This window comes from Nicotiana tomentosiformis, chromosome 8 (genome assembly GCF_000390325.3).
Source record: "Nicotiana tomentosiformis chromosome 8, ASM39032v3, whole genome shotgun sequence".
NCBI lineage: Eukaryota > Viridiplantae > Streptophyta > Magnoliopsida > Solanales > Solanaceae > Nicotiana > Nicotiana tomentosiformis.
The window spans coordinates 57,094,542-57,113,220 of NC_090819.1; the positions used below are offsets into that span (position 1 = coordinate 57,094,542).

The following is an 18,679-nucleotide window of genomic DNA, read 5'->3' on the forward strand; positions in this document are numbered from 1 at the left end:
AATTGGACAAAGTACTACATGGCTTAAAGCAAGCGCCAAGAACATGGTATAAAAGGTCATCAAAATTTCTCCTGGAGAATGGGTTCTCACACGGTAAAATTGACAACACTCTATTTTTTGTTGAATGCGGCAAGAACTTGTTGATTATTTTTATGTTGATGATATCATCTTTGGGGCTACAAATGAATCTTTGTGCAATGAGTTTGCTAAACTCATGAGGAGTAAATTTGAGATGAGTATGATTAGAGAATTGAATTTTATCCTTGGACTACAAGTTAAGCAGACTGTAAAAGGAACAATGATACATCAATAGAAGTACATCAAGGAGTTGATCAAAGAGATTTGAGATGGACAATGCAAAGACAATCGATGCTCCCATAGTAATTGCAACTAGGCTATAGCTATAACCTAAAATTGCTCATTGAAGTTAGTGAAGTTTTGAGACAAACTAGTTTTTACTCCCTCGAGTAAGGAGGTTTTTCACGTAAAAATTACTGAGTTATTTAATTTTCGCACTTGAATTTCACTTTTTGTCTGTTTACTTAGTTCAAATAACCAGGTTCATTGAGATCACGAAAACCGCGTAAGACATAATTCAATACCCCTTCTTGTGTCTGAGTGAACCTTAAGTAATAGTGACATAAGAGAGATGGGGTTTGGGGTAGTGGTGATGCCAAAATTTTCACTTAAGGGATTCACAATATAAAAAAAATTACCACACGAAGAGCAAACGGATTGTTAAGGGAATTAAACATCTACATGTACATAAGTAAAAATTTAGACATTGTATATAAAAAATTAACAACACGGAGAGCTCTTGAGTTGTGTCATAGGGATTTAACGTATCACTATATATACATAAAAAACAACGCAGACCTTATATATAAGTGTAATTTATGCCCCTGGTGGTGGTCATCAGAAAGAGCTTAATTTCCGGAAGCAAGTCTCCTGCTAACATATATTGTAAAGCATGAGATCGAGAATGAAGCTTGATGACAAAAATTCAGATCTAAATTTTTATTATAACGGTATAAAATTAGACGTTATATAAAATTAGAAACGCTATCAAAATGCAAAATAAAATAAATAAATAAATAAAACGCAAAATTCGCTGCATCGAAGAACATTGTACTCATTGCATTATCATATTGAGAAGTTGCTCCTTTTTAGTTGTAATAATTAAATTGAATACAATTTTTTTTATAAGAATGCGGAGATGTTAATCAACTTCACATGGCACAAAGCTATATGATAATATTACCTTATTGAAAAAGCAACTTCATCTCTTCTGAAGATTGCACTAAATCGTGATGTGTAAGATCATCAAAGTAGGTATGAAGATTATTGAATAAGAAAGATAAAATGACCCTTTCCTTAGTCAGTAAGCCTGTTCCACCATTAAGTCATTGAGCAGGGCAAATGACGATTCTCTACGCATAGTTATGATTAGAGCACATAGTTTGACGGAAAAAGAGAGAATTACTGAAACCAATTCTTCCTCTAGAAAGATCAAATTCCACGAGGTTGTCCTGCATTTGATATCCACCAATGACAATTGCTTGTCCCAATGCTTCGTCTCGTTCAACAAACGCTAAGCATATTACTTTCTCGGTAACTTTAACCAACGAATTTGCTCCAGTAATTGTCCAATACACATTTGGCTTGTGCAAGACGAGATTAATTTCTGGAGCATTGTAACCTAACCGTGACATACCAATATATGTCGAGTCAAAACAAGTTTTAAAGGGTTGCACTGAGGAGACTGTCTTCACCTCTTCTGGCATCTCGTTAACGAAAGCTTTACTTACAGCACTATAAACAGAAGCCTCCAATACAGTGTAAGGAACGGCAGTGCTGATTTTCGTCCCACCTTCTTCATCATTTTCATCCAATGAGAGCAATGTTTTATTTAGGGGCAATGTTTTTCCATTAATTCTTATGGAAGAAACTTGAATATAATACTCTGATGAGGCCCGATTGATGCGTGTATAATGTGGGTAGGTAATGGTAATATAATGTGGGAGGGTAATCATAGGTGTATAGATAAGATCTTGTGATGCGTCAAAGGCAAGGCTGAAGTAATAAGGGCTATGTCCAATGAAAATTACACCATTTCGTTCGGTTGAAGAACTCAAGCAAATGGCAAACTTTCTGCTGAATCTAAAAGCTGATGCAAATTGAGTAGCAAATGATACCGGACTCTGCTGCCCGAAACCAACCATTCCCTTCACATCTTTACCAAGATTTTGGGTTAAATTGGTAGTCGAACAGCTGAAGATAAACCTTGGCACAGTTGCAACAGGGCCTGGAATGGATCCACTAATGGATTGTATGGACAAAACATCCTCGGCAATTTCACCGCTAGTGGACGACATAGCATCCATAGATGGATTTACAACAAGGTTATAGCATGCGGCGTTGTTGCAACCTGGCCGTGTAGTATTTTCGAAACAATATCCACATGCGGTTGACCTAGCTAGATTACATTGCCTTGAATTGCAACGAGCTGGCTTGTACGTAGAGCTTTTGTAGCCTTGTTCACAATCCACCCATAGGCTTTCGCCACCAAGATGGACGGCTAGTTTAAGGGGGACAAGAGGTGTTCTTTGGTGAACTTCAGTGATGTATTCTAGAGTGGAAGGGTCTTTCTTAACTGCAAGGAATAAAGTTTTAGGATGAAAAGTGGTTTGAGCTAGACAAGTTGATATGATGAGAAAGAAACAGAACTGAAAGAGATGCAGGTAGCTGGAGGACGACATTGGAATATCAATGAGTTTAGTTAAAAGGAAGAATCATTTAAGCAATGGCTCCAGTGAGATATTATGGATATATCTTAAGGGATGTATTTATAGCTAAAGGATGTAATTTAGAAAAGCTTCGCTAATCCGTTGAATAAGCTTGATCCTTAATGTTCAATCAACTAAGAAGTTTCTTGATATGAAATCAACCCTTTGTATTAGGGGTGTACGTGTAGGTTTGGTTCGGATTTTTCAATTATCAAACCAAACCAATGGTGTCGGGTTTTTAAATTTATAAACCAAACCAAACCAACAAAGTCGGATTTTTCAATCTCGGTTTTTCTCGGATTTTTCCGGTTTTCAGATTTTTTTTCCTGTAAAGTCTTCATAGCATAAAATATGTAACTTGTGTTCCAAATATTTCTTAAGTCCTAGTAAAATACAACTATATAATGTGTTTTCCAAGAAACTAATAAAACAATATGAGATAAGTCATAGCATTATACTAAAATATTCAATAACAAAAATAAAATAATAAAATTACATAAAATAAATATTGCTAATTAATAAGCCATAATAAAAATTAACATAATCTAAAAATACTATATGGGTTATGCTAAAATAAGTATAGCTAATAAGTACTAATATTAATTACATAACTAAGCACTAAAGAAAAAGATAAACTAAGTTATGTATTTTCATTATAAACTAATGTAAAACTAAAATAATTATCCAACACTATCGTCATTCCTAGTATTGAATTAAATTTCTTTTGTTAGCATAAGTATTGATTTGAACTTTGTTTGAGTTACTACATTTATTGGCTATAAAATTTATTTACCATTCAAGAATGTTAAGTGTAAACTTGAAATAATACGATAAAAGATAAAATTGTGAAAAAGTTTAAGAAATATTTATAAATTACATTACAATAAATATTTATATGTATAAAATATTTTTAAAAATTATATAAATGTACTATCGGGTTGGTTTGACTTTTTTTAGTTAAAACCAAACCAAACCAATTATGGTCATGTTTTATTTTCCAATACCAAACCACATCAAAAAAAAATTCCGGTTTGACTTAAATTATCGATTTATCGATTTTCTTTGTACACCCATCAACTTCATAATGCCGGTTTGCAATTCCGTATGGAAACTTCAATAGCTGCCTCTCTTCCCCGTTAATTAATTATCATTAAGCTTGCTGCCCAACAAAGCCGGGTCGGATGCAGATTATTAATTATATTGATTCATCCGGATTCGGTCATTATGACTTAAACCATAAATGTGACATACAAATAATTGATCTCGAACCCAGTAAATAGATGAATTATAGTAGAATTTCAACCTCAAATAAATAAAATTTAAATTCTAAATCTATGCAACAAAGGAGGTCACGATTAATTGTCACGAAGACCTTTCTCCCTTGTGATCCGTATAATTGGATCAACTCCAATTGGTTACCTAGCTAGAATTGTTTTTGGTTGGTATAATGGATAATTCTATTTATAACTAAGAAGTGGTCGTTACAAAATAAGGACCATTTACAACCTCGAATAATAACTTTATATCAGGTTACAAACAACCTGAAGAACTATACCTCAAAAGAATTTATTGCTATAAGAGCCTGTTTACACTCAAAATTGGATAACAATTAAACTTATAATGTGGATTTAATGACACGTGATTTCACTTAATCAATTAAAACACGTTTAATCTGAATTTTATTCACAAGGATAGAGATTACCAATGCATCATTGTGGGGTTGTGAGATTCCTTCTGCTTCCTCATCGTTAAATGATAAAGTGCCTTCTGGTTGCGAATATCTCTCTGAGTTCTTCCAACGGGACTGATCGGATAAGCGAAACCGGAAGGAGTCCCTAATTGATCATCCTCGACCCTGATCTTCGACTGGTATCGATTATGTACATCGGCCCAGGTTACCGCTGGGTATTCAATTAAATTCTGCTTTAGCTGTCATGAGGCCACCGAACTTCGATCGTTCAAACCTTGAATAAAAGCCTGAACAGCTCAATCGTCTGTGACTGGTGGTAGTTTCATACGTTCCATCTAAAACCGAGATACGAACTCCCTTAACATTTCGTTATCTTTCTGTTTTACCTTGAAGAGGTCCGACTTCCTACCGCAACCTTTATTGCTCTGGCGTGTGCCTTTACGAAAGAGTCTGCAACCATGGCGAAGGAATTGATGGAATTAGGTGGCAGATTGTGATACCATATCATTGCCCCCTTCTATAGAGTTTCTCCAAACTTATTTAGTAGAACCGATTCGATCTCATCATCTTCTAAATCATTTCCTTTTATCGTACATGTATAGGAGGTGACATGCTCATTTGGATCGGTGGTCCCATTGTACTTGGGGATTTATGGCATGCGGAATTTTTTCGGAATAAATTATTTAAAATTGGCTTTTGCACGAACTTCTTCGAGTCCATACCTTTTAAAATTGGCGGTGCCCCCAGTATTTGATCAACCCGGGAGTTATATGTCTCTACTTTCTTGTCATTTTCCTCGATTTTCTTTTCTCCCATTTCAATTCATTTAGTGAGCTCCTCGAACATTTTCATAATGACGGGGTCAGTCCCCGATTCATTGACATTCGACCTTTCCAGCACTGGCTCGGTCGTGTGGACGACTTCTGGTTCTACCCTACTTGTCGCTTGATTTTGATTTTGTATTTGTGCTATAGCAGCTTATTGAGCCTATAACATTTCAAATATCAATTGAAGGCTGACTCCACCATCTCCTCTGCCCTGCGTACTTCGACCACCAGATCGACATTCCCTGCGTACACTACCTTCGGGATCAGCGCCCAAATTTATATTTAGGGCGATATGTGAACTGACGTCGATGGGGTTTGCAATTGGTACTCCCTCGAGATCAGCCTGAGGCACCTCGATTTCTGGGGCGACTATATTGTCGTTTTCCGGGTGAAATCCGAAACAGTTGTTACCATGTGTGGGTGTTGTTTGTGAGTTTGACATGCTTTTTCCTGAAAACAAAAATACTTACAAGAACAAGCGTAAAGTAGTGTGTGTTATCGGAATCAATATTAAGCAGTCACTATTATCCTTAGCCCCACGGTGGGCGCCAAACGTTTACCCTCATAATTGGATAACAATTAAACTTATAATGTGGATTTAAGGATACGTAATTTCACTTAATACCGATTAATAAATATGAAAATTAAAGATAGAATTATACAATAAAGTAAATCAAACCAGTATTTAAGTAGAACTCAACCCTTGAGTTAGAGTATTCCCGAACTGATTGATGCAGGGACAATAAAAACACAATAAGCTGAAGAACAAGAGTTGAGCGAGGAAGAAAATTATATTGCCTTTTTTATTAGTCGTCCCTACAAATGGTTAAAACTCCCCTTTATATAGTAGAGGAATTCTATATATGGTACAATTCTAATTACATAAGGAAATCCCATAATTAACTATACAACCGTTCTTGATTCGATCCATTATGAGATTTCTGCCATGATCTTCGACCGGTCGCGGATATCTCGCTTTTCCGTTATTACGCAATCTTCGGCATTGCTCGATGCCTGTCTCGTTCAGTCTCGATTGCTCTCAGCCTCGATCTTGGCAGGTGCCTCGAATCCTGATCTCGATACCTTATCTTCATGCCTCGATCCGATCTACTTCGGAGTAGTCCTTCGATGCAAACTCCCAGTCTCGGTCAAACAGTAAAATCGGGTAGGCCAGGTTCTAACCGTATACAGAGCCTACTTCCATTAGGGAATTCTGATGCGATATGCAATACCATTTCTCGGCACCCCTTGTTCTCCTGAAATGTACCATTCTAGAATCTGAGCATGTTTCATTTTCTCCGTATCAAATAGACTAGCATAACAAAGTTATAACTAGCAATATAGCATAGGCCAACCTTCTTTCTTGCCATACCGCAAGCCCATTGTACTTCAACTTGTCAATCACAGATTTGTCTCTGAAATCCCAATCAGGATAGACAGAGGCGGATCCAGGATTTGATGGTTTCGGGTGCCACTATTTTAATGTAAAACAACCACTAGTGAAGAAGATTGAATTAGGGTGTACATTCAGTCGATTCGATCCGTTTTGGATTACTTCGGTTTGGTTCGATCCATCTTGAATTTATTCAATCCAATTTAAAATTTGTTTTATGCATAAACGAATATGTGATACACCCCTTCCATCTACATGTAGCTGATTAATATTATATTATGTATTTGATGCATCACTATAAAAAAAATGTAATTAATAAAATAACATTATATGGATAGAAAAAAGAAAATGATTAGATTACATCCATCCAAATAAAATACGAACATCCAGAAAAAGACAAAGGAAGCAAATATACAATATAAATAAATAATAAAATTAGAATTGTATAAGAAAAGTGAATATTTAAGATGAAGAAAATAAGAGAAATTAACAAAAAGAACATAAAGAAAAGAAAGGCTAAAAGGGAACAACGAGAGCATCTGGAGAGTCTCGATCCCAGGGTGTGGTGCATGAAATTTCAGCAATTCAACCATGGCACCTTCTGTCATTTTGGGACTTGGGGTGCCACTTGTTACTTATGTAGGCGTTTTTGTGAAAAATACTAGTATGTATATAAAACTTTATCCGAGCGACCGGGTGGCGTGCCACCCCTAATTTTATACATAGATCTGCCACTGAGGGTAGATGCTAACTCCATATTTTTTAGTCAGATTGATGTTTGGCTAAAAATCCATGTTTTTACATGTAATTTACCTTGTCTTATACCTCGATCTTGTTAATTGTTGTGTGAATATTTGTGACTCGAGCTTAATAATGTTATTTATTAATTGGAAGTGATTTGGAAAGTTTTCATGCAAAGAAAATGAAAGAATCTAGATGAAGTATAAGTTTGGTGCCTAGGTCCCGTACAACAAAGCGAGGTTCACTTCGCTAGACCAGGACCGGAGTAGAAGAAACAAGAAAAGTCCCGGACAGCGAAGCGAGGGTCACTCCGCCAAACCGGGACCGAAGCAGAAAATTTCAGCTCTCCTATCCGAATTAGGAGAAGCCCAATTTGCCCCAACAAACCCTATCCACTATAAATACATCAAGAAAACGTGCTTTTAGGGAGAGACACTACTTTGGAAGGAGATAAGACTTTGAGAACATTATTTGGAGGCAAGAACATCACGTGGAACAATCTTTGGAGGAGAAAATCATCGAGTTCTTCATTCCTTCATCTTTTCTTTATAATGTGTTTATGCAAAATACTTGAAAAATTGTTACTACGAACATGAGTGGCTAAGCACTCTAGTTTCTAGGGTTGTAGTTGACATGGTTATTAACGTTTATTAATTACATCTTCGTTAATTTGGATTATTATCTTGTGGTTATTTCTTTAATTCAAGTTTTAACTTCTGAATTGTTGTAGCTACCAATTCACCCTACTATCTATGCTATACTTGGGAATGCCTGTCGCGCCCCTTTTTCTCGCGAAATCGGGCTTCGACACGTGAAAACTCTTTTAAGGAAGGGTATTAAGAGAGAAGATTCGCCACATAACGATTTTTTAAGGTGCGTTAGGGCACCTATTTGCAGATAACTCTGGATTAACCAGTTGCGTCACCAAAGATCGGGTAAGGGCTCAAATTACCTTGAGGAGAAGGTATTAAGTACTCCTCGAGGTCCACAATGGTGGGTCCCGGCCGAACTTGAATTATATGAATTATTCTAAGCAAGGAGAAGAGACAAAATTGGGCAAATAAAATAGAATGATTGACTTTAAAACAAAGGTGGGGGTCCTATGTTATTTAGCCTAAAGGATCACCCCGTGCAACATAAATAACACTTCGTAACTTCTTCAAGATGGGGTGTTACTCATATTATTCAATGGGCACAGACTATCATCTCCTGCTACCCGATTACTATCTTTAAGTTGTTTACCTAAAGCGCACTAGTCAATTCTAGCCGTACTCTATGCGTGCACTACCCGTCCCATGCCTATGGTCCAGGAGGAATTTGGACCTCTATTTCAGGGTGGTTCTAAACTTTAACTTAGGTTTCTCAAAAGGAGAAAAGACTAGACGACATGCAAAACAATTTGGACTTTCACGTATAAGCAAATAAGGGCTCAAGTTAGCCTCCGCACTTAAACAACAAACGCACGCAAACTGATTCATATTGACAGTTTCAGATTTTAATAATTTTGCAGAATCCTATAGGCAGGATCTCTATGTGATTCTAGATTTTATAAGCGGGCAGCTTCATGTGTAAAAGCCTTTCTTCTAATACAATTTCTAAAGCCTATATAGTTGCCTACTGATTATAAGCATAAGAGATTAAACCTATAGGCATGATTTCTAGGTGATTCGCGCAGTAACTAACAATGCTAATCACAAGAATATGTTCAGAATTGCTTAATCGAGTCCTATAGGCATGATTTCTAATAATGGTTAAAAGAAACGAACAGGACAATAATCAAGACTAATTTAGACCCTATAGGCATGATTTCTATAATTAAAACTGGTTGTTTTTAGATCCTATAGGCATGGCATCTAATTTGTAAATTAAGCCGTATGTAAACAGAATCCTATGCGCACATTAAGATATTAATCATTCAATACCCTATAGGCATGGTTTCTAACAGGTAAAAGTAGAATACATTTGGACCAAATAGAGAAACTATAGGCAAGATTTCTAACACACATTTGAGCAAGATAAGATACTTATAGGTAGGATTTCTATAATAACTGAAAAGTAACACATTTTGAGCAAAATAGAATACCTATAGGCATTATCTCTAACACATGACAGCGGAATATGTTTTAACAGAATAATACATTTAAGCTAAGTGATGAACGTATAGGCAGGATTTCTACCCTTCTCAATGTAAGTGTAAGATAAATCCCCTTTTCCAATTTTACTAATACCCCAAAATGTTATTACAATAATTATTACAAACCCAGAATAAATAGAATGAATTACATAGGAGAATAACTAAAGGGAGCCTACAACATGCCCGAAATATACCTGGACAAGCCTGGCCTTTACAACAGTTTCCAAGTTACACACTCATAGACATACAGCAGCCAGGAATTGAATGATTCACCTAATGAGCACAAGATAGAGTTGAGCATATAGAACCAAGGCCCTAGTGTGTCAGAGTTCCCGAGGGCTTCAAGAACCCAGGGCAGTGTTCACACTAGGGTGGTTAACAAGAATAGTTCAGAGGAGGGATTAGGGACCAAATCCTAGTGTGTCAGAGTTCACAAGAGTCTTAATTGGACCCTGAGCAGTGCTCACACTAGGGAGGTCAAAGGACAGAACCTAAGTAGCCTTGGCTTTCAGCCGGCTAAGAATAAGAACTCAAAGAGACCAAGTAGTAAAGAAATAGTCTGAGGTTAGGGGACAACACCGAGGGATACAAACAGATTCAAGTTGAGCACATAAAAAAAGTAATAGAACATGCTTGGGTTTTAAGAACAGACTTTAGCAAAGTTTCAAAATAACAAATTCAACACATAATACATATGTTACCAAGACAGGTTTGCAGGATTGATGTGCACAGACTTATGGTAAAAAGTTCAGATTATGCTCAATGTAGAATGCTAGTATCACAAGAAGGAATCATATCAATCAGAACTTAACAGGATAAGGGCAATTACTGGGGAAGTCAAGACATGGTGAAAACAGGATCAAAATAGGCTGCATGTCATCACAGCAAATTCAGAAACAGACTTGTGCTATATACTTATATACTCATGATTTGTCAACTAATACATAGAAATGGGGTATAGGAGCATGTTCAAATAGCAAATTTAAACAGTAAAGAGATGGCTATCAGTAACACATAGGCTACGCAGACTTTAAAAAAGAAATTAATCAACTTAAAGCAGGTCTAAACCTGTCTCAAACTACAAGCGTAATGGCATTTTAGATTAGAAAGGCATAGAATTGAAGTAAGACAGTCAGAATTGCATACGAGAACATCCCAGAAACATATTGAACAACAATCTTCAGAAGTGAAAACATATGCTAATGACAGGTAAGTAGAAATGAAATGACAAAGGTTTGGTAATTCACCAGTTAGGCGAAAACCAAGAAAGAACAATGTCCACAGTAGCAAGAACCCAGAATTTCTGGCCTTGGAATTCAGCCGGCCAGGAACCAGAATATAGAACAAGAGTATTTAGAGAACAAAGAGCGATAAATTCAGTTTTTTAGTAAACATTCACTATTCAAGTCCCTCTCAAAGGGGAATGGGAATGGGTGTATACTTTATATAGTAGTAGAAATTAACATCCAAATAAGAAAAATCATCAATCAAGCACGAGAAAGGAAAGAAGTCGAAATCAGTAAGGAAAAGAGAAAATTTCAAAACCCTAATTTTAGGTAAAGTACACAAATAGGCAGAAATCTAAAATAAATAAAAGGTAAAAATCACATGCTGTATAGAATAAGATGAACATAGATTGAAATACCTTTTAAAATCAATGAATCAAACCAGACTTGGTTCGATTTAAAAGAATCTGAAACCCTAATTTTAGGGTGAGTAGGAATCACATAAATACACAGAGATTCATACCATAAAAGAACAAGAATGAACATAGACGGAAAAGGTCAAGGAACTGAACCAGCTTTGGTTCAAAGTTGATGAGATACGCTTACCATGTTTAGGCAAGTGGTATATAGAAGGTTCCAGTACCAGGGGGAAGTAGAATATGGCAAGAAAAAGCTACGTAATCCCATATCCTATGGGATTAGAAGAGAAAATTGGGGGAAAGACGGCTAGGGTTTGAGAGATGAGAGATGAGAGGATTCAAGGGCGGCAGGGCGGTGAGGAATGATTTAGGGTTAGGGGTTTTGGGTATAATTAAAAAGGGAGGGTGTAATATGTGTCGTTGATCTCAGAGATCAACGGCCACGATTTAAAAGGGGTTTGGGTCGGGTGGTTAAACGGGTCGCGACCGGATATGGGGTTGGGTTAATTGATCTTGGTCCAGGGGTAATTGGGCTATGTTTGGGTAGTTAAGTCCAAAATTAGAAGGAATTTAGAGCTAGATTTTAAATATCCAATTTTAACAAATAAATAATTTATAAAAACATAATAAATAAATAAAAAATATCATTTATACATGAAAATGATTTAAAATAATTATTTATACATTATAAAAATATAAAAAGTTATTTTATGCATAAATAATGTAATTACACATGCATATGGGCTATTATTGCAAAATGTGCAATTTAGCCCTGAAAAATGCAAATGTAATTATAAGAAATGCCCTGAAAATATTTAAAATCGCATATTGGTATAAATGATAAGTAAAGATGATTAAATCATCATAAAAATAATTTGGAGGGTAATTATTAGATATTTATATAATAAAAAATACATAAATAAAATGATTTAAAGCCTTTAAAAATTATGAAAGAAAAACAAATTATGAAAAATGCTTGTATATGCTTATAAACTAAATGATGATGCATACGTACTATTTTGAAAGTATGTATGTATATATATATATATAAGGGAAAAATTGGGTATCAACAGCTGCCCCCCTTTACCCGGGAAGGATGAAAGAGTTGTCGGGTAAAGAAATGATGACCGATTTTGACCGAATGGGGTGATTTTGAAAAATATAGGCTGAACCCTAGTTTCTGAGCTGCCTACATATCCCTGGTTTTACAGGAATCAGGCCATGTGTAGTCCTGGATCCAACGGTGGAATAAACCGATGGAGTTATTGTAAGAACGGACAAGATACTCTAGATAGGACGATATCGGTATTGTAAACCATTGTATCTGGGAATGGTTATGGATATTTAAATGGTTATTAGATGGAAATGGGTAACAGACGGTGGTTGGTTACGTTTGAAATAATTGCTGGACATGAACGTTGAATGAAAATCGGAGCGAAGATTGCTCCAGTTAAGAGAACGGTTATTTCTTGGATCATCTGCAAACTCAAAATATGATGCATACAAATACATATAGATTATTGCATAAATTTAAGCATGATGCAAATTCCCTCTAGACTATGGAGATCGTCTTTGGACAGTGAGGATGATGTCTTTAGACCGTGATATCCCGGGCCATGAATTGTGAGATAGGGGATTCGCAGGCCATGAAATGATGTTCTCGGGCTATGAAGATGGTGCCTCCGAACTATGATTCCTTTGAATAATGATGTGCGATATTGAGAGATCCTCAGGCCCTGGCATAGTGTCTCTCGGCTATGAGGATGATGCCTTCGGACTATGACGCCTTCGGAAAATTTGGCTATGCTTCAGCCCATGAGATGAAAAGACATGATTCTTGAGATGAAACAAGACAGAGCTTAGTCTTGTATAGAACCGGGGGCAGAGCTTAGCCCCAAGAGAAGAGAATAATGCAAGGTTTTGAACAGCGCAACATTTGTGGTTATGCAAGGAGAGACAATGCTTAGTCTTGTGTAAGATTGGAGACAATGCTTAGTCTTGTGCAAGGTTGGAGACAATGCTTAATCTCATGCAGGATTGGAGACAATGCTTAGTCTCATGCATTGGGAAGGCAGAGCTTAGCCTTATGCAATTAAGGAGGCAGGGCTTAGCCTCATGCAAGATGGGAGACAATGCTTAATCTCGTGCAAGATTGGAGACAATGCTTAGTCTCGTGCATTGGGAAGTCAGAGCTTAGCTTTATGCAATTGACGAGGCAGGGCTTAGCCTCATGCAAAATGGAGACAATGCTTAGTCTCATGCAATAGGAAAGGCAAAGCTTAGCCTTATGCAATTAAGGAGGCATGGCTTAGCCTCATGCAAGATGGGAGACAATGCTTAGTCTCATGCAATAGGAAAGGTAGAGCTTAGCCTTGTGCAATTAAGGAGGCAGAGCTTAGCCTCATGCAAAATGGAGACAATGCTTAGTCTCACGCAATAGGAAAGGCAGAGCTTAGCCTTGTGCAATTAAGGAGGCAAGACTTAGCCTCATACAAGATGGGAGACAATGCTTAGTCTCATGCAATAGGAAAGGCATAGCTTAGCCTTGTGCAATTGAGGAGGCAAGGCTTAGCCTCATGCAAGATGGGAGACAATTCTTAGTCTCATGCAATCAAGGAGGCAAGGCTTAGCCTTGTGCAATTAAGGAGGCAGAGCTTAGTCTCATGCAAAATGGAGACAATGCTTAGTCTCGTGCAATAAATAAATAATATGTGATAGTTGAGTATTTCTTTGCTGGATATATGTTTGCGTTTGGTAGCTTTGTTGTTATGAAGATAGTGATTCTAAGGTGCGCACGTACTCGCGGCTATTCCTTGTTCTTTTATTCAAAGCAAAATTGTGAGTTGTACGGGGAGGTCGATTTGTGCTTCCGCCTGCTTGCTTTGCTTTGTTTTGCTCTGCATTGAAATCCTGCTCGAGTTACCATGGGTAGCATCTGGCTAAAAATAAAGCTTTCCGAAAGATATGTGTGCATAGTTATTTAAAACACAGTAATATTAAATAAATTAGATGAACCAGTAACTGTGACATTATCAGAGACATTGCGACCTTCTTGCCATAGAATTTTGAGGGTCCTCCTCAAAATTCTGCCCCAGTTATTTAGACGATTTTCTGGATATTCCACACATGGTGCTGTTGGCTGAGCTTGCCCCGGAATTTTGAGGGTCCTCCTCAAAATTCTGCCCCAGTTTATGATTGTGGGGAAAATGAGAATTTTATTGAATTGTGACCGAACCCACAGGGCTTCCTACATATCCCCTCTTAAACGAGAATCAGCTCAAGCGTAGTTCAGTTACATCAGATGAAGAAACGCGAACATTCTAAACATAATATTGTTTGACTGCGTCTGAATTGATAGGCTTTGGCCAAACCTCTCCGTCCATTTCTATGAGTATGAGTGCTCCTCCTGTTAGTACTCGGTGAACCATGTTGGGCCCTTGCCAATTGGGCGAAAATTTCCCTTTGGCTTCATCTTGATGCGGGAAGATCCGCTTCAGTACCAGCTACCCCAGTGCGAACTGTCTAGGTTTGACCCGTTTGTTGAAAGCTCTGGACATCCTATTCTGATAGAGTTGACCATGACATACTGCATTCATTCTTTTCCCGTAAATGAGAGCTAATTGTTCATAGCGGCTTATTATCCATTATGCATCACTGAGTTCAACTTCTTGTATAATTCTTAAAGAAGGAATTTCAACCTTGGTAGGAATGACAGCTTTAGTACCGTAGACCAATAGGTAAGGCGTTGCCCCGGTTGATGTGCAGACTGTGGTACGGTATCCCAACAAGGCAAATGGTAACATCTCGTGCCACTGCTTGTGATTCTCTACCATCTTCCTTAGTATCTTCTTGATATTCTTGTTTGCGGCCTCCACGGCTCCATTCATTTGAGGCTTGTATACTGTGGAATTCTTGTGCTTGATTTTGAAGGTCTCGCACATAGCTTTCATTAGGTCACTGTTGAGATTGGCGGCGTTGTCAGTAATGATTGACTGAATCACTATCCCCATGTTGCGTTGTCTCATTACATGTCACAGTCATAGGTTCATCGGGATAGGTAATAATAATGCTGAAAAGAAAAATGTAAAAATAATAATAAATACGAAAAGCAGTAATGCATGAAAAAAAAATCTTAAAAACGTCAACAAGTGCGGCTTGATGGCTCGAGCAATTATTTCAAAACAGAATACTGAAAAATGTCTCAAATACTCAAAACTATTTTTTAAAGTAATTCATGCAAATTTGCCAGGCTACCCAGGAACTCAACGGGCTTTGGATGGTGCAGCGGTCCAGTTCTTGAGAAGATGCCAGTATGCACGAACCAACCTTAGGAGATGGGAATAAACAAAGAAAAGAAGAAAAACAAAAGGTAAACAAGTCAGTAAAGAGTATTAAAAGGATATTTATGATATTTAAACACGTATTGCGAAATTCACGTCCTAATTTGGGGACCTCATCATGCCCGAGGTAGGCCTAGCGACATATATCTTTGGAGAAAACTCAATGCCGATAACTGCATCATTTCACTAATATGATAAATAGACCAAATTTCTACTAAAACGACAATAATTATAAAGAGTCACTAGTGGCATTTGCCTTACTACAATCAAATTCTAAAATGAATCTAGAAAACATCACCCCTAATCTGCATGGTCCCAGAGAGACCTTCTCCAAGCTTGGCCTTCTTAGCCCCGTCAATCAGATTCCCCAGGTTGTGCATGTCCAATAGCAGATACGCCCTTGCTAGATGTCCTCTTTCATTGTCCTCTGCGTTCTGACAATCCGAGACCCTTTTCCTCATCTTTCCCTCAAGTTCCATCAAACCCTGCTCAAACCTTTCTGTTGATTTAGTAGCGATTCCCCTCCCTTAATTGATTGCTTCCATGTCCACTTTATGTTGTTCCAAATGCCTGGACTCAGATTTAAAGACCCTTTTTCTCAACCTCCTGTATTTGACTTGTGCTTCAACAGCGTCGTCTATGACCCTATTCCTCAAATCAACCCCTGGCTTGACCTATCCTGCTATGTCATCGACCAACCATGTTGGGTAGAAGTACACATGGCCGGCATAATACCTGTCTGGCTCGATGGTATCTTTCTCCACAATAATCTTTTGATGCCACATGTGTTGTGCCTCGAACTTGCATAGAATGACATTCTCTTGGAAATCTGCTTTGTAATGAACCATTTTAGAAACTCGTGGTATAACCTATTTTCTCCCAGCTTGCCTCATGACTCTGATAGGAGCATAAGGATAGATAACCCTTAATCCGATTAGCACTAGATGAGGAACATCTCTTGACCTGATGATGAATTCGCTAGTAGGGAACCACTCGAACATCTAATGGACCTTGTCGTTAGTCAAATTGCTAAAGAAGTGTACCCAGCCCACAATATTTTCTGGTTGTGCAAATCTATCCGGGATAAAAGTCATTCTTTTCGAATAGTGAAAAGTTATGGTCATTCCATGGTCGCCGCAGAAATTCTTGACGGTATTATCCCCTTTGAATATGTTCCAACAACCATATTTGCAGTAATAGATTGCAACCCTCAAAATGCCTATATTCTTTCTTGCAACGGTCCAAGGCTCGGTATATCTCCGCTACGATCATTGGGATAATAGTGTAAGTCTATCCCTCAATTCCTTTCATTAGGGTCTTAGTAACAATAGCTAAGCGAGTGTGAATCCTTTCTCCTTGTATTGGGAATACCAGCATCCCCAGAAAACAGACAATGAACACAAAAAACCCAGCGATGAGTCCAACCCAGAGAGGTGATAGCAAATTCATCAGGATAAAGATGGTAGGACTTGCTATGCCCATAACACTCGTAAAAGAAGTCGAATGGTATGTAAGACTTCTTCAGGCAGACTAACTCATCATTCCTTCTAAAACCTATCATTTTTAGAAAACCTTGAGAAGTGCGATTTTTCGGTACCAACAGACCAGGGCTGTCCTAGGGAAGTCCAGCAAAGCCTCATATTTCCTCTAGAAGGGGAGTCATTTCTATGTCACCGAAACAGAAAATAGCCTTGTTCTCATCCTAGAACATAGCAGCGGCCTCAATCAGTACATTGTTTGGCTAAATGTCTAGCAAAGAAGGTAAATTCCCGAGAACTCTTTTCACATGATTTTTGTCGCTTGGCGAGAGAGTTTCCCACCAATCTAGCAACAAAGGTGGGATACTTCGAACCATGCTGAACCTGGGGACTTCGTGCCTCATTTTTGCAAAACGGATAAAGTTAGCCCTTTCCCCCTCCGGATTCTACTATTTACGCATTAATGATTAGCATATCGGCACGTTTTCTCCAAATAATGCACATATCATGATTGTGCCCGTTGGGATTATGGAAATCCCGATGGGCTTTCGACAAGGTTTGCCTTAGAGGGTTATCACACGGATAGCATTCTAACCCATACTAAGTTTAGACATGATGCATGCACAGTTAATATCAGAGTGGGGGTTTCTAAAAGAGTCTAGACCGGTACCCTCAAGTGAACAACTTGAGAGGGAAAGGCACGGAACAGTCGATTGCACCACTGATCGACTAGTTTTACCGCAAATAAGCCTTTCCAAATTTAAAAGGATGATTTTAGGAAGAGCGCGAATACTCATCAAGTGCCGTTATGGTATTAAGTACGCATGAGTGGAATATGATGCGGAGCGTGTTTTGTGCAAAGATAAAACAATGCGTTGCCAAGTATTTTGCATGATGAAAGCAGTAAATGCAGTATTTAATAAATGTAAAGACAGAAAAGAAAGAAAAATAGGGAAGAAGTTAGTTCGTATAATTAAAAAAAATTGTAATGAAGCAATAAAGGGGTAAGGATTGGGAAAGTCATGATATAACAAAATTTAAAAAGTTGGAGCCAGTGGGATGCATATTATAACCAGATTAAGCGAAGAGTTGCATATGAGTTCATATAAAAGGGGAAATAGGGAAGAGGGTGTGCATGTAGCAATAAAAGGGAGAATGGGAGCGGGATGTTCAAGTATCAGTAAAATAATAAAGGCACGCTTATCGAGAGAGACTAATTCATATAGACCAAGTTCGCAAAGGTAAGAGCCTAATATATATCCCCAGCAGAGTTGCCATGCTGTCACACCCCTTTTTCTCGTGAAATCGGACTTCGACACGTGAAAACTCTTTTAAGGAAGGGTATTAAGAGAGATGAGTCGCCACCTAACGATTTTTTAAGGTGCGTTAGGGCACCTATTTGCAGATAACTCTGGATTAACTAGTTGCGTCACCAAAGATCAGGTAAGGGCTCAAATTACCTTGAGAAGAAGGTGTTAGGCACTCCTCGAGGTCCACAACGGTGGGTCCCGGCCAAACTCGAATTATATGAATTAGTCTAAGCAAGGAAAAGAGACAAAATTAGGCAAATAAAATAGAATGATTGACTTTAAAACAAAGGTGGGGGTCCTATGTTTTTTAGCCTAAAGGATCACCCCGTGCAACA

General features: G+C 37.8%; 1 protein-coding gene across 1 annotated transcript; it reads right to left on the reverse strand.

Moving 5' to 3' along the window:
- Window positions 1-1,132: 1,132 nt before the first annotated feature.
- LOC104108589 (probable aspartic proteinase GIP2) lies at window positions 1,133-2,849 on the reverse strand. Its single transcript, XM_009617665.4, has one exon. The coding sequence runs from the start codon at window positions 2,757-2,759 to the stop codon at window positions 1,431-1,433; it is 1,329 nt and encodes a 442-aa protein (XP_009615960.1). The 5' UTR covers window positions 2,760-2,849; the 3' UTR covers window positions 1,133-1,430.
- Window positions 2,850-18,679: the final 15,830 nt, after the last annotated feature.

Coding starts and splice junctions, on each gene's coding strand:
- LOC104108589 (XM_009617665.4), bottom strand. CDS start 2,759: ATGTCGTCCTCCAGCTACCTGCATCTCTTTCAGTTCTGTTTCTTTCTC.